Source organism: Mycteria americana, chromosome 5, assembly GCF_035582795.1.
Source record: "Mycteria americana isolate JAX WOST 10 ecotype Jacksonville Zoo and Gardens chromosome 5, USCA_MyAme_1.0, whole genome shotgun sequence".
NCBI classification, from domain to species: domain Eukaryota; kingdom Metazoa; phylum Chordata; class Aves; order Ciconiiformes; family Ciconiidae; genus Mycteria; species Mycteria americana.
In genome coordinates this window covers 70,064,917-70,079,896 of record NC_134369.1, presented here as the reverse complement: position 1 = coordinate 70,079,896, position 14,980 = coordinate 70,064,917, and the positions used below count along the sequence as shown (strand labels likewise).

Sequence of the window (14,980 nt, the reverse complement as noted above, 5' to 3'; positions counted from 1 at the left end):
CGGGGGACGGGGGCTGGAGGGCTGGAAATGCTGTTGGGTGTTGATTTCTGGCCCCGTAAGAGCTGCTGGTGCCCGGGGGGAGGAGGAGAGGGGGCTGCTGGCAGCAGGGTCCTTTGCGCGGCTTTGGGACGGGTCGTGGACCTCTCGCTCCCGGGCTCGGGGCTGTGGCTGGATGCGTCCCTGCTGGCACGGGGCGCTGGGGACGGGGGCTCTGGGGAGACACAAACAACCCCTGGGGGATTTTTTTTCCTGCCGTGGTCCTCAGATGGAGGAAAATTTTGCATCCTCTGCGGGCGTTGCGAGGCTGGGTCAGCTTGAGGGCAAGGCAGCCCCCCGGCACCGGCTCCGTCCCCGTCCCCCCGCTCCTGGGCAGTGGGCCATGAACGTGTCCCGCTGGAGGGGGGTCCCAGGCTCGCACCCACCTTGCGGCGAGTCCGGGCTGCCCAGAAACCCCCTGTGCTTCTGGGAGGGGTGCCGTGGGGACATGGCAGAAGGCCTGGACCCGTGTTGGGACAGCGACTTGGGCGGGGAGGGGGGCTGCCGCGGGGTGGGGACGGATGGTGGCACGCAGGCACCGGCCGAGCGCTGACACCCCAAAACCCTTCTGCACCCCCTTGGGGAGACGGGGGGGGGGGGGGGGCTGCGAGCGGCCCCGTGGGGCCACCTCCCCATAGGGGCCGTGGGTCGGGGCTGCTCTGGGGGTCCGTCCCCCCACTCCCCGGCTTCCCCCGGGGCCGGCACAACGTGAGCGGCTGCTCGCCGGGGCTGCTCCTAACTCTCCCTTCCCGCTTGCAGATGGTGTCGACCGAACCTCCACGATCTAGAAGGCGTCGCGACGGGGACGCTGGCCGGGAGAACAACTGCTGCGGGTCCAGCGGCGAGGTTGGGGCTTGCAGGGAGCCTCAGCGGTAGCTTGCATCCTTTCTCCTCTCTCTCCTCTCCTCTCTCTTTCTCTCTCTCTCTCTCCTGTTTTAATTTTGTGAATGTGTAGATTGTCCTTGTGAACATATCATTAGACTTGGAATTTGTGTTGTCATTTATTACATCCATGCTAGGGGGGGGGGGAAAAAAAAAAAAGGCAAAAAATCAACGGCGACGATGAAGAAGCATGGGGAGGGTGGGGGGGGACGCGGCAGGAGAGTGCTGACAACGGAGGGTTCACCAGAGCACCATGGGCAAACCCTGTTTCTGGACGAGGATACGAATGAATATCGAATATCGCGCGGGTGTGTATGACCAAAAACCCTTTGGGGAGGATTCGCCTGTCCCGCCGGGGCCTTCGGGGCCTGTCTCTTGAGTTTTGCTGCGTTCAGGCACGGACTGGCCCGGCGAACCCAGATTTGGAAAAAAAAAAAAAAAAAAAAAAAAAAAACAAAAACCAAAAAAACCCAAACAAACGACAAAAAACACCCCAAAATTTCCTTTCAGTTTAGCCAAGAGCCTCTGCAGTTTCGAGGCAGCGTTGAGCACAGGGCAGCGGAGGGGCGGTGGGTGTCTGCCGGGCGCGGGGTCAGCCCCCCATCCCTGCGCCCCGGCGTGAGTCGGGGTGCGGGGACGTGGGGGGGGGGGCATCTCGCCCGGCGGAGGGTCCTGGGGACGTCGGTGAAGGGGGGGGGGGGACGCTGGGTGAGTTTCCTTGTCTCTTGCCTTGCCTGCGTGGGTACCGGGAAGGTGCTGCATCCTGGCTTTACACATCTGCCCCCAGCCTGCCAAAATCCAGCCGTGAGGGGCTTTTCCAGCCCCGGGGCGGCCGATGAGGGAGGAAGGAGCGAGCGTGCCGTTTTATTTAGCCAAATAAAAACCAAGCCCCAAAGGGCACCAAAATGCAGCTCCACAGCCCCGTTTTCTTGGCATTAAACGTGTGCCAGGGAGGGGACGTGGATGGCAGTAGTGGCTCGGCCGCCCCCGCGTTGCTTCTTATAACGGGGAGCTAAATTTGGTCCGAGGGCATTAAATTTAGGTAAATCCGACATGGCGCGGCTCAATCCTGTGCTCAAAGCGAGATCGGGGCCGGAAAAGCCATCGGTGACGCTCGGCGTAGTGCCGGCTTCACTCCTGCCGATCCCGATGCTGCTCCGAGTCCTTTGATGGAATAATAACAAATTTAAAATTAATTCATGACGGGAGGCGATGGGTGGGAGCGGCAGCCACGGGGGGTCGCGGCAATATTCCCAAAACGGGCTCGGCCGTGAGCACCCATGGGCAGCAGCCTGTGCTGGGACCGGCCGGAGCGGGGCTGGGGGTGAGCGGGAACCGGAGCATCGGCTGGGCCGGCGGGGATGGGAGATGTGTGAATCCATTTGTCACGCAGCATTTTTAAGTCGTTTTCTAAAAAAAAACAAAAAAAAAAAAAAGAAACCCCAAGTGCCAAATGCAACGTTTTATGTTTGCTCTGCCTTGGCGTCCCGCTTCCCGGCAGGCATGAGATGGGGAGGGGCGGCGGGGGGAGCGGAGAAGGGAGAACCCGAAGGCGAGGGAGGTCGGGAAGAGGTGTGAGGAGGTGAAGGCGAAGCGGGGGCCGGGGGGCTGAGCCGCAGGCACCGGCCGGCGCTGGGGACCTGGGTCACCCCCCGAGCACCCCCAGCTTGTACGAAACGGCGGCGTGAACACCACTGCCGTGGCGGGAGCCTTCCCCAGGGAAGGCTCGAATGTATTTACGGAGCTGAAATCCTATTTATTCCTTCGCTGACTGTAGAAACAGAGGTTATCAAATTGTTAAGAGATATTATTTTGGATATATTACCTATTAACTTGCTATGGCTGGTAACCATGATACTGTCTGTTATTAACAACCACCAAATAATTCAATTGTTTTTTCCTTTTGTTTAAAAAAAAAAAAAAAAAGAGCTTATTTTCCATTGACAGTGTATAGGTTAATAACGACTTAGTTGTGTTTGCTGTTTCTTGTTTTTTTTTTTTTTTAAGTAAAAAAAAAAACAAAAAGAAAAGTGGCTTCAGTTGCGTTCGGGAAGTCCTGCCTGGCTCTGGGGTGCCTGTGCTGAGTGCGGGCAGCAGAGCTCCAGTGAAAGAAGTTTAAAAAAACAAACAAAAAAAAAAACAAAAAAAAAAAAACAAAAAAAAAGCTCGAATCCTAAAAGAAAATAAAAACTATTTATAAAAAGAAAAAAAAAACCAACCCAGTTGCATGAGTGAGGCTGTGAAGTCCAATCTTCAGTAATAAAGCGGCAGTGCCTTTCTTTTTTGTATTCCCCCGTTCACCCCACGTGCAACTGTTTTGTACCACGCGCCCGGCGTGGCGAGGGCGATGGCGATGTCGCTGCCGCGGGGGCCTTCGGCCTCGGGCGGGCATCTCCCCTCCCGCTCTCCCAGAGACAGCCCCTGGCCCCCCCAGCAGCCCGGGGACCCTTTCCTGGTGCTGTTCCCCTGAGCCGTCCCCGGCTGCAGCGGGGGAGGCCAGCTCAGCGCCCAAGTGTCCTTGGGTCCGGCGGATGCTCCCCGCGGCTGCGACACCCAGGGAAATAAAATGAAACCCTTTTCTTTCGAGGTGTCCTCCCTCTCCCCAGGGACAAGCCCTGAGCTCGACTGGACTTGAGCTGGGCTTTGCCTTTGCTCGCTCAGCTCATTAAAAAAATCTTGGGGGGGGGTGCAAGCCCGGCCAGCATCCAGCAGGAAAATCCAAAACTGTGATTTCCGCCCGCGAGCGGCGCCGAGCGAAGCTCGAGTTTGGTCAGCACTTAGGGAAACTCTTTCTGTTGTCACCTTTCTCCATGTCGGGGTGCGGCCGTGCCCCAGGTTTGGCTTTCTGAATGTGCCTGATGGAAAGTGGGTCCTGCAGACGTCTATAATTTGCACACAGCGAAGATAACACTAAAGTTGATTTTATACGAGTCATCAGAGTTTGCAAAGTGAGTTTTATTTTTTGTATTCCTTTATCTTTACTTAAAGGTGAATGTGTATTCCTCTGGGAGGAATAGGAAGAAAAAAAAAAAAAAAAACAGGAATGTTAATAATGTTAAACAGAATACTTCCTCCCTTATTAATATATATAACCCTTATGTATTTATGCATATTGTAAGCTTACTTTAAAAAGCTTTGAACTCTCTTCTGTTGCATGCCGTTCCCGGGCAGCCTTTTATTGTACATGCATGCCTTTAGTCCTGGTTTTTCTGTACAAAGTTAGTGCACAAAGAACTATTTTTGCCTAGTTAATGTTGCCGAGCAATGCATATTTTTTAAAATTTTTTTTGGTTTTTTTTTTTTTTGGTCATATATGGAAATCGCATGTTTGTTACATGTAAAAGCTTCCCGATATAAAGAAATACTAATGTTTGGAGATGCCGGTCTTTGCAAGTGTACAGTTTTCAAATGTTGTTCCCAGTGAAACACCCTCGTGATTTCAACTTGCTCCGATGTATTTATTACTCATTTCCTCCCATGTAACTAGGAACCGTGGCTATATTTCATATCAACGTTATATTGAAAGTGAAGGGAGATGATTAATACAAGGTTTTGTAACACTGGGGTGTGGCGCCTCCTTATTTACGCTCTTTTTGGCAGATGGCCTCCTACTTTTAAAAAAAAAAAATAATAGGCTAAAATAAACGGCCAGCCCCGGGGGGGCAAGAGGGGAGGAGGAGTTGCGTAGTTCTGCAGGGAGGTTTATTATCTTTATCTAAAGCCCGTGGCAGGGCTTACAAATCCCCGGCATTCCCCACGCAGCCGCTTCTCTGTCCCTTTGGGATGCCCACGCCCCGGGAGGTGTTTAGATACGGGATTTTTCTTTTGAAATCAGCAGGAATGGGGGCTGGAGCGGCTCGGAGGCTGCAGCTGAGGCTGTGGAGGCACGTGGAGGAGCCACCTTGGCCGAGAGCCTCAACGTGTGCGCGGAGACATTTGGGTTGGGTTTTTAAGGTTGGGCTCATTCCGGGCTAAAAACCTGCAAATTTCAGACCCGCCTTGGGCCAGAGCGGGCAGGGAAGGATGCTCTGAGCTGGCACTGCCGCTTGCCGCGGGCCGAGGGCAGGACCGTGACTTCTGGCCCAGGTTTTTCCGTATTTTCTCAGCTTGGGGCTCTGCAGGGGCTGGTGCTGCTGCAGCGTCGCTGCCTTGCTGAGGGTGGCAGGGACCCCCCCCAGATCGCCCCATCCCACCCCTCGCTCGGCGCAGGGGCGGCGAGAGCAGGATGCTCGGGGTGGGCTTGGTTACCTCCAGGGGTGGTGGCTGCACAACCTCTCCGGGCAGCCTGGCGCAGGGTTAGACCGTGCTTATGGTTAAAAAAAAAGGCTTTTTCTGCTATTTAAATGGAATTTCCTGTGTTTCAGCTTGCGGCCATTGCCTCTTGTAGCTCGTTTTTATCCCCCTCGCTGTTGGATACATCAGTAAGATCCCCCCTGAGCCTCCACTTCTCCCAGCAGACCAAGCCCAGCTCCTGCAGGCTCTTCTCAACCAGTCCAAGCTCTAAATCATCAGCTTGGCCCTTCGCTGCACTCGTATGTCCCTGTCCCTCCTGTCCTGGGGAGCCCAGCAGTGGCCCAGCACAGCAGGTATGTCTCACCAGTGCTGAGCAGAGGGGCAGGATCAGCCCCCTCGACCTGCTGGAAATGGTCTCCTTAATGCAGCCCAGGATGCTGGTGGCCACCTTTGCGGTGAAGGGTGGATTGCTGGCTCGTGGGCAGCTTGGTGTCCACCAGGACTTGCAGGTCCTTCTCTGCAAAGCTGCTTTCCACCCGGTCGGCCCCCGGTGCGCACTGGTGCATGGGGTTATCCCTCCCCAGCAGCAGGACTTGGCCCCTTGCTGAACTTCATGAGGTTCCTCTCAGCCCATTTCTCCAGCCTGTCCAGGTCCTTCTTCCCAGAGGGTCCCATCAGCCACTCTTCCCAGTTTTGTATTAGCTGCAGACGTGCCGACAGCATCCCGGTGTCCAGGTCATTATCGACGAGGTTAAAGAGTAGTTGGCCCCATTATTGACCCGTGGGGTACACCACTAGTGACCAGTCTCCAGGTGGACTTTGTGCCAGTGAACTCAGCCCTCTGAGCCCGGCCGGTCAGCCAGTTTCCAGCCCACGTTAATGTCAGCTTATCCAGCCTGTACTTCATCAGCTTGTCCATGAGGGTGTTGTGGGAGACAGTGCCAAAAGCCTACAGTCAAGATAAATCACCCGCTGCTCTGCCCTCGTCCGCTGGGCCAGTCACCGCACCGCGGAAGGCTGGATGGGCACACGTTCCCTTTGTGAAGCCACGTTGACGGCTCCCTGTCACCTTCTTGTCCTTCAGGTGTCTGGAAATGGTGTCCAGGCTTAGTTGCTCCACCACCTTCGCAGGTGTGGGGGTGAAGCTGACTGGCCTGCAGCTCCCCGAGCCTCCTTCTTGTCCTTCTTGAGGGAAGGAGTGATTTTTGCTCTCTTCCAGTCAGAAACTTCCCTGATCACCGTGCCCTTTCCAAGATCACAAGCAGTGGCCTCGCAGTGGCTCCTGCAGCACCCATGGGTGTATCCCATCAGGCCCCATGGACTTGTGCATGTCCACATCTCCCACCAGATCCAGCTCCAGGTGAGCTTTAGCTTCCCAAGCCCCATCCCTGGATGCCCACAAAGTGTCCCTATGCTTCTCCCTGAGTCCCTGCCCCTGCTTCCATCTCTTGTATGCTTCCTTTTAATGTCTGAGTTGTGTCAGGAGCTCCTTGGGCGTCCAACCTGCCCCCAACCTTCACGTCCCCACCAGTCCTTCCTGCGTTGCAAGCATGAGGTGGAGCAGAGCATCTCCCCTCGCTTGCCTGTGTCAGGACAATATGACGGGTGCCCTCCAGAGACCTCCTGGGTGGCCTGGGCCCTGCTGTGGTGTCACTTCAGCAGGCATCGGCGTGGCTAATGTCCCCCATGATGAGAAGAACCTGCAAACATGGGGCTTCTTCAAGTTGTTTGAAAGCCTCATCTGCTGCTTCTCCTTGGAAGAGGCTCCTAGGAAGCTCCCCAAATGCTGATGAGGCCAAGCACCCCAAAAGTACGTCCTCAAGCCCCTTCTATTTAAAGATGCTTCTGAGCATCGCGGGCTGGGCCACCCCAGGAGGAAAAGATTCATCGTGGCATTCGGTCCCACCCGAATTACCCTGCCCAGGAGAGCATCCGCAGCCCACAGGCAACGGCTCCCTGCACCCACCGTGCATCAGCCCGCCCAACAGGGCTAAGAAAAGCATTACCTAAACCCCAGCGAAATGCCGTTTCCTTCCATAAACAGTTTGCCTTTCCACGTACATGCCCCTGCCGTCTGGGTCTCAAAGCACGGGTTTGTTGCGCTAATAGAGGATGAAAAGGGAGAGGAAAAAGCAAAAAGCCCTGGGATGGAAAATTGGAGCTGGAGGGGCTGAAAAGGCTCCAAGGAAAGTCCACGGCAGCCGTGCGGTTAGGGAGAGTCTGCAGGTCCCGCCGACGGGCGAACTGGAAAGAGGCTTAAAACAGGAAAAGCAAGAGAAGAAAAACATTTCCGTGCTGTCAGGAGCTGTTGGATGAATCAGTAGCGGAGACTACAGGCTTTACCAACCTGTGCTCCCGGGTTACGCCACGCTTGAGCCCCATCCAGCCTGGGGCAGACGGGCTCCCGATCTCCTGCCCTTCAGAGGCTGCAGCCCACATCCAGCCCAGCTCCTTGGGCAAAGACAGGAGCCGGTGGCCACTGTTTGAGCAGCTGCGGGGCTGTCTTGGTTTGCACAGCATCCCTGGCAGGCGCGGGATAACCCCAGGTTATCCTGTTAACAGGGTCTTCTCTACACCTGCCCCCAAGGGTGATGGAGAAGGAGCCCCAGCCCTGGCAGCCGGCACAGCCACCCGGGTGCACCCTCCCAAGGGATGCTCCAGTCCCTTTGGCCCTAACCCCAGGCTCCCGGCGCGGGTACAAACGCCTCACATTTAAGAGCGAGGGGAATAGCCAGGGGAACAATTTATCAGTGGCGGTAAGCAGGGATTTCCCATTACAGGAAAGTTTTTAATCAAGATGGAGAGGGCTTTACCAGCAGCGCTCCTCGAGTTCAAGGAATAATTAATTCCCCAAGTCTGTCGGTTGAGGCTGCGAAGGAGAGGCTGGATGATAACGGTGGGCTCCCTGCCAGCCAGGGACCCACTCCAATATACCAAATCACGGCCGCCGTGCTGCTCCTCGGGGCCCTGGGCTGGCAGCCCACGCCAGCAGCACAAGGCTCGTCACCAGCAGCGTGGCTATTTTACTCGGCGTGGCCTCTGTCACCTGCTCGTGAGCGGCGAGCGATGCCACGCAGTCCTCGGGGAGGAAAATATTCCTAGAGCTGGTGCATCCGAACCCGAGGCTGCGAGGGGACGGTTGGTCCTGGAAGCGGCCTGACCCTGTTCAGCGACGGCAGAGGCAGATGCTTGACAGCACTTTTAGAGCGTGACCTCACCGCGGGGCTCAGCAGCGTCACGGAGCGCTCCGGCGAGCTATTTTTAATTGGGATCCGCAAATAGCTCAGCAACGTATGCCTGGCACGGGCACGTCGGGGCTGCGGCATCGCTCGCGCGGGGTGGTGGAAGCCGGCAGGGCTGCGTGGTCTCCGCGTCCACCCTGCGGGTCACGGGTCCTGGCACGGGATCAGAACGGACACCCTATATATAGCTATATATGTCCACATGAGCAGGGTTTGCAGCTTTATGAAGATGAGGCCACCTCTCTGCATCTCCCAGCAAGGTGCCTGGTGATGGCTGCTTAAATTAGTCTAGCAACAGCACCCATCCCTGTGCAATTTGGGAGAGAGGGTCCCAGAGCTGCGCTGGCTGCCATGGAGCCATTGGCACCAAGGAAGGGAGCAGTCGGAGAAGGACGGACCACGGCAGAGCCAGGGCCGGCAGCCGTGCTCTGGGCAGGCAGCAGAGCAGTGCTTACAGCCTGCCGGTGCCTGGAAGAGCAAAGCAGCGTTTTCCCTCTTTTCTCTAAGAAAAAGTCCTGCTGAGCGAGCCTGGTCAGAGGAGAAATTGCCCAGCTCAGCCAGAATTCCCACTTTTCTACAGAAAATAGATTTTTGGCCAATTTAAAATACTAATAATTTAAAAAAAAAAAAATCATCCTGGTAGGTTAGCCCTTGCTTTTAGACAAACCAGCTCCATCTCCTTCCCTGTGACGAGGCAGCGCAGGCGGGCATTCGCTGCCCAGGGCAGCATCACCCGGCAGCGGGATGCAGCCGAGGGGCTGGGTGCCCCTCTCCCACCCCCCATGCCCCCCGCCTGGCATCGGGGTGACCCCCAGGCCTCCCTGAAAAGCATTTCCAGCCCCCATGAAAGCCCTTGCTCCTCTCCTGTGGCGAGCAGAGCTCGGGGCCGGGCTCAGCAGAGGGAGCCACAGACTGTGCGTCCCTGGGCAGGCGGCTGCAGAGGCTGGGACCCAGCCTGGCCTCTGTCCCCTCACCCCATCACTGACCTTGAGCATCACCCAGCCAGGGCCAGGGCCAGGGCCAGGGCCAGGGCCATGACTAGGGCCAGGGCCAGGACTAGGGCCAGGGCCAGGGCCAGGACCTTTGCAACCCCCCTGCCAGCTATCCCTCCCGCTGCTGCTTCCCTACAAAAAACCTTTCCCATCCTTCTCCGTCTCTCCTCCAGCTGCGCTGACTCCTTGCAATAATACCCGTTTCCCTCCCAGTTTTCCTCCCCAGGTGATGAGCAATGGAGAAGAGATCGGAGAAGATGAGCACAGCCCTGAGGTGCAGCCTGCCCGTGGCCCCGGTCTGGCATCCCTGTGGCTGCACAGATTTGTCCCCGTAGGAAGCATTTACACAGTCCTAAGGGCTGTCACCCTACATGACCTTAAAAACAAACAGAGCTCCTAAATGTATGCCACAGGTACGTTATGAAGGTGACGCCAACGGGGCAGTTGTTTAAGGCAAAGTTTTTGTTTTCCAATAATTAACGTATCTACAGGCCACGCAACTTGCGATATTTCTGGCTAGAACAGAAAATACACGCGAAGGACGATCCTTTCCTCCCTGCAGCAGGTAAAAATAACAGGTAAAAAACAATTTTACCATTTGTTTTACCATAAATGTACACCCCCCCAGTCATTCATTGGTTAATCTGCTCGTAATAATGTCGCTAGGGCTGGATACTGATAACGTTATTTATACAGGAAACAGAAATTTTGCCTTTTTCCTATGCATCGATGCGCTGCAGCATGTCCCGGCTGGAGCCATGGATGTCACCTCCTCCAGCCACTGCCGCAGCCCTCCGGCCGGTCGGTGCACGGCTGCCGCGGGCGTTGCAGGACAAGGGAGCTACAGAAATGCCAGCTGTATGGCGAGATCCAGCTTCTCTAGGGGAACAGCGGGGAGCGTACGGACGCTCACGGCCGGGGCGGGACGGAGCCGAGGCACGAACACCCTCCCGTGGCACCCGCTAAAGGGTTCCCCAGGTCAGACGTGAAGGTTGAGTGGTGGACACCCACCCAGGAATTGCTCCCTTGGTGGCATTCATACACCCCGGGCAAAAGAAGCACCGTTGTGGTTTGCCGTAGCACTTTTAAAATAGTTTACAGGCCCGTGTAGCTCAGTTAGCCACTCTTACGGTGGATTTTTAACCTTTGCTTTACTGTTGCAATCGCGGTATGGAGCAGCAGAGCAAATAGAGAGGTAACGTGGTCGGTCCGCTCTGCCAAAAGCGCCCCTGCAAAGCCCCAACACCAAAAACACAATACAAAGTTGTTAAAAAAAAATAACTAAATTCCCCGCGATTATATTCTTCGGGTATTTTCACAAAATTTCTTTGAATACTGTGATTTATTTGCTGCCCCTGTTAACAGCCCCGCCCAAGACTTATTAAAAAGAGCTTTAATGTTTTATATCCTGTCAACTACTAAATCATGACTGCAACTTTAAATGCAACTGGAAGGCAAAGCTTTTCATAAAGGTTATTTCCAGGAGCTCGGCAGAAGGGCTCAGCCAAAGCTCAAAGGGCACGGCTGACTGGGGGCTCTTTCCCAACGCTGACAACTCACTCGAGAGAGCAGGGGCAGAAACCAGAGGCCAGGTAATGAGCAATTTGAGCTCACTAAGCAACTATGAGCCGCCGGAAGGTTGCGGTGGCTGCATAAAGCCTCCAGGATGAGCAGAGCCCTCAGCTGCAGCCACTCAATCACTCAGAAGGCAGATTTTTTTGCCTAGAAAAAGCCTATTTTGGTATTCCCTGGGTAAAATGCCCAAGGAAAGGCAGACCTCTTCTGATGCTCCCCCCGCAAGTGCTGACAGGTACTCAGCCTGGGCGAGACGTGGACAACAGCCACCCACTCAGGAACCCATACTGCACCGCTGGACACACCAGTCCTACTCTAGCTTGCAGGTCCCCAATGCTGAACGCTCAGAGCTGCAAGCTAGCCCTCTGGTCAGGGGTTTCCCAGCTTGCTGGTGCTGCCCAGGCTCCTCATACCTTCCTCTCAAAGACCTAACCACAAGGCTGGCCACGTTTCCACGAGCTCCCTTGGGGACAGGTTGGGTTGGGCTGACAGCTCTCACGTCTTTGGGCAGCAGCGTTCGTTACGCACCACCTACGTGACCGCTCTTGATGACCAGCAGCAGGATCTTGTATGCAAGAGCATGCTTCGAGGAAGAAGCTTTGGGACTTGTGCTTTTTAGCAGAGAACAAAAATCTACCATGGCCTCAAGAGCACGAAGACAGCATGAGGTCCAGTCACAAGCAATGCAGCTGGGCAGGAGATATCTGCCCAGGGTTTCCAGGAGAGGCATCCCCATCTCCAGCAAGCTCCCACATCAGGGACAGCTGGGACGTGCTGGCAGAGCAAGTGACCCACCAGCCAGGTCTCTGTAGGGAATTCACACCACAGGGGAACCAAGGCCACTTCTTCACACCGTGAGCTAAGCAGGAACTAACTAACCAACCACCCACCCACCTCCCGGGGCTGCTAGCTGTGCAAAGTTGCCTGAGCCAAAGTATAAGCCTGCACCTGAGAGTGGAACGCAAGGGGAGAGGACCAAAGAGCCTGCACCGAGGACCTGGCTGGGCAAGCTGACCAGTCTCTCCGTAGCACATGTGCAGGAAATGGTGGGAGAAACCCAAAAGTAAACCACAGTGATAGCAAAAAAACACAAAGAAGCTGCTTATATAGGGGACTCTTGAAAAAAAAAACAACTGAGAAGCAACACGTCCCACTGGAGGGTATCAGGAAATGACCAGAGCACGTGATAAAGCAGGTTGGATCTTGTGAGATGGGGTGGGTCAGGGATGGGGGGTCATCATCTCAATAACAGCTTTTGGTTCTTTTACAGATTTGGTTCTTGTTGCTCCCTTCTGGTTTTTTGAGCTGTAAACATTTTCAAGCTGAATATTTTTTCGCCCCAATGAAAACAGATTTTTCCCATGATCACAAAACCAGGGAGGCTCCTTCCCAATACCACACCTAAAAAAAAAGAAAACAAAAAGAAAAAAAGAAAAAAAGGCAGGGAATTGAAAACTTCTTGCAGAAGCGCCTGTTTTGACAAACAGGCCGTTTCCCCACCACAATCACCAGCTTTAATATACAACCGTGGGAAACGCAGAAGTAAGTCAGCTTCACGACAAAGACAATTCTTGACAACGCTCCTGGGGCTTCCTAGGAGGGTTATTTCCAAACAGGACAGACCATTTGGAAAAAAAACCACGAAGGGCTGGAGGGAGCTTTCATTCATTACTCCTTCTCCATTTCTGACTGCTACAGCATTCGCCCACAAAACCACGCTGTACCAGCAGATTCCCCATCCCTGCCTGCAGCCCAAAAACTTCTCTGGTTGCCTTTTCCCCACCCTGGCCTAGTTTATCTCGTGCTTCAACACAGAGAAGTAGGTAAGAGATTAAAGAAGCGATTGCTAATTTTCATGTAGGCATTTAACATCTTTTTCCTCTCCTTTTCTCACCCAGGTTGCAGAAAAGCCTGGGCCAACGCAGCCTGCTGAGGGCTCCTGCCAGAGGTCGGCAGCTTGCAGGTCACGCTCATCTGTCAGTGCGGCCACAGCTCCAACCGCAGCACAGACACCGTCTGCCCCTTGAAACTGCCTGGCAATATAGAAGAGCAAATGTGGAGCATGAAAGGGTGACAAAGGGACTTCCCTGGAGCATGCCAGCACGGCCTGCTTTCCTTCTGCTGACTCTGGACACTGGGAAGTGGCAGGGCAGCTGGAAGATGTGCAAGACACACAGCCCGCACCATCCTCCTTCCCTCCATGCTGCCCCTTGGCAAAGCTTTGGCCACAACGCTCCTTGGGAGTCTGGATCTGTACTTTTTTTATTTCTCCCCCCCCCCCCCGAATCTCAGCAGCATCACATCCCAGGAGGACAGCAGGGAGGCAGCATCTTTAGGACAGCCTGCCCACCCTGAAGGAGCAGTACAGCTTCAGCTGGCAGACACCAAGCTCATTGCTATGCACAGTACACGGCAGGGTGACCCAACCAAGACTTAGTGCAAAGACTTCAGCTTCAAGGTCTCTCGTCAGACCTGCATCACAGCTGCTGTTAGGATATATTTGTTCAGGTAATTTGAACATTTGGCCAAGACCCAGGTATTTCCTCAGTAAAGCGTGATGAGGCATCCAGAATGGCTTAAGAAGTGCACGAGAGGACTATAAGCCCCCATAAGCCTTGATGCATGCAACAACCACTGCTTCCCCCCTTCCCTGCCCCAATGCATTTGCTATTGATTCCTCTGGCACCGAGGACTGGTAAGAAGAAGGTAACACCAAATCACAGAGGTTTTTTTGCTGCCCAGTCAACAAATGGGGACAACAGCAACTACCGTCCCAGAAAAGCACCCCAACATCTCACGACATCTCACCCTGCTAGTGCAGAAACAACCCCCACTCAAGGAGACAGAGCTTGTGCCATTTGTGCGATGCCATTGCCTCCAAGTCACCAAGGATGCTACCACTCCAAAGGATAATACTGTGCTTTAATGTTTTAGAGACAATGGACTTTTACTCAGTACAACAGCAGGCTGTACGTACTATACATATATACACACCGGTTGTAGTTAAAGCTTGTGTATTTGAACAATACTCGTGTTCCAAAAAAAATGCACCAAGTCTTACAACAACAAAAACGTGAACAAAATCCAAGGCCACAAGTAGAGAGAGGTATGTTTTAAGGACTACAGGTCACATGGAAATAAAAATCAGTGGTGGTGCAATGCGAACTTTATCCTGAATAGAGATAAGTGGTTAAAACGCAACTTTTCATTACCTCAGGAGCAAGACGGTGTTTTACAGAGACTTAATTTCCAAACTAAAGCAAGCAAAGAGAAACAAATGTACTAGTGTGTGCCCCTTTGGTCCTCAAATGCTTGAGGTTGAGCTAATCCTCAATGTTGAGCTAAAAAGAGAAAGAGTTTTACTCTGAACTTCAGGCAGGAAAGATTTAAGGCTTTTCAGCTGGATACATACACTGAACTGAAAAGTGGCAATATCTGCTCTCAGTCATTTAAGGAAAACAAATGCCATAGAGTTAGTGTATTTTATAAATGTGCAACACATACCTTGTTTACGCTAGCAGACACACACTTTTATAGCACCTAACTCTACAGACTCCAGGAGAGAGGATATTAGAAAAGATTTTTCCAATAATGCTGTGAAGGTCATCAAGGTAAAATTAGTGTAATTAAATGCATGAGGTGGTTGTTCTTGAAAGTTCTTCAGGCCCAATGGAATTTGGCCGGACATGACTTTCATTTCGTTTCCAACACGGGTTGAAGCAAGAGACAGGAATGTCGGCAAGATCAAGCTTGCCAGACCAGGAACTGCCTTTTAGGTTAGCCTACAGAACATCTTGGATTCATATTCGGCAAAGCAGATACGACTATGGGAACCTGCATTGTGTGCATCTGACAGCCTGGCTGACATTTTCTTTTTTAAGTTTTGCCTCCTGTGCTTAGTTTGAGAAGGGTGGTTTTCATTTGCGCCTCATGTTTTCCCAATTAAGAGTTACAAAACAGCCATTAAAACTGTAACAAAGTATAAGAAGTTCAGCCAAGTCCAGCTGACTGAAACTTTTT

The 14,980-nt window shown here is 53.5% G+C and overlaps 1 protein-coding gene across 3 annotated transcripts in view; it reads left to right on the top strand.

Moving 5' to 3' along the window:
• SAMD4A (sterile alpha motif domain containing 4A) overlaps positions 1 to 1,061 on the top strand; it is a 106,838-nt gene extending 105,777 nt beyond the window's left edge. For all 3 annotated transcript variants that reach the window (XR_012776036.1, XM_075503914.1, XM_075503912.1), the window contains one exon: positions 796 to 1,061. Coding sequence is in view for 2 of the 3 variants with exons in the window: in XM_075503914.1 (XP_075360029.1) it covers positions 796 to 824 (29 nt within the window). In the remaining variant the exon portion in view is untranslated. The remainder of the gene's footprint in view (positions 1 to 795) is intronic.
• The last annotated feature ends 13,919 nt before the right edge of the window (positions 1,062 to 14,980 follow it).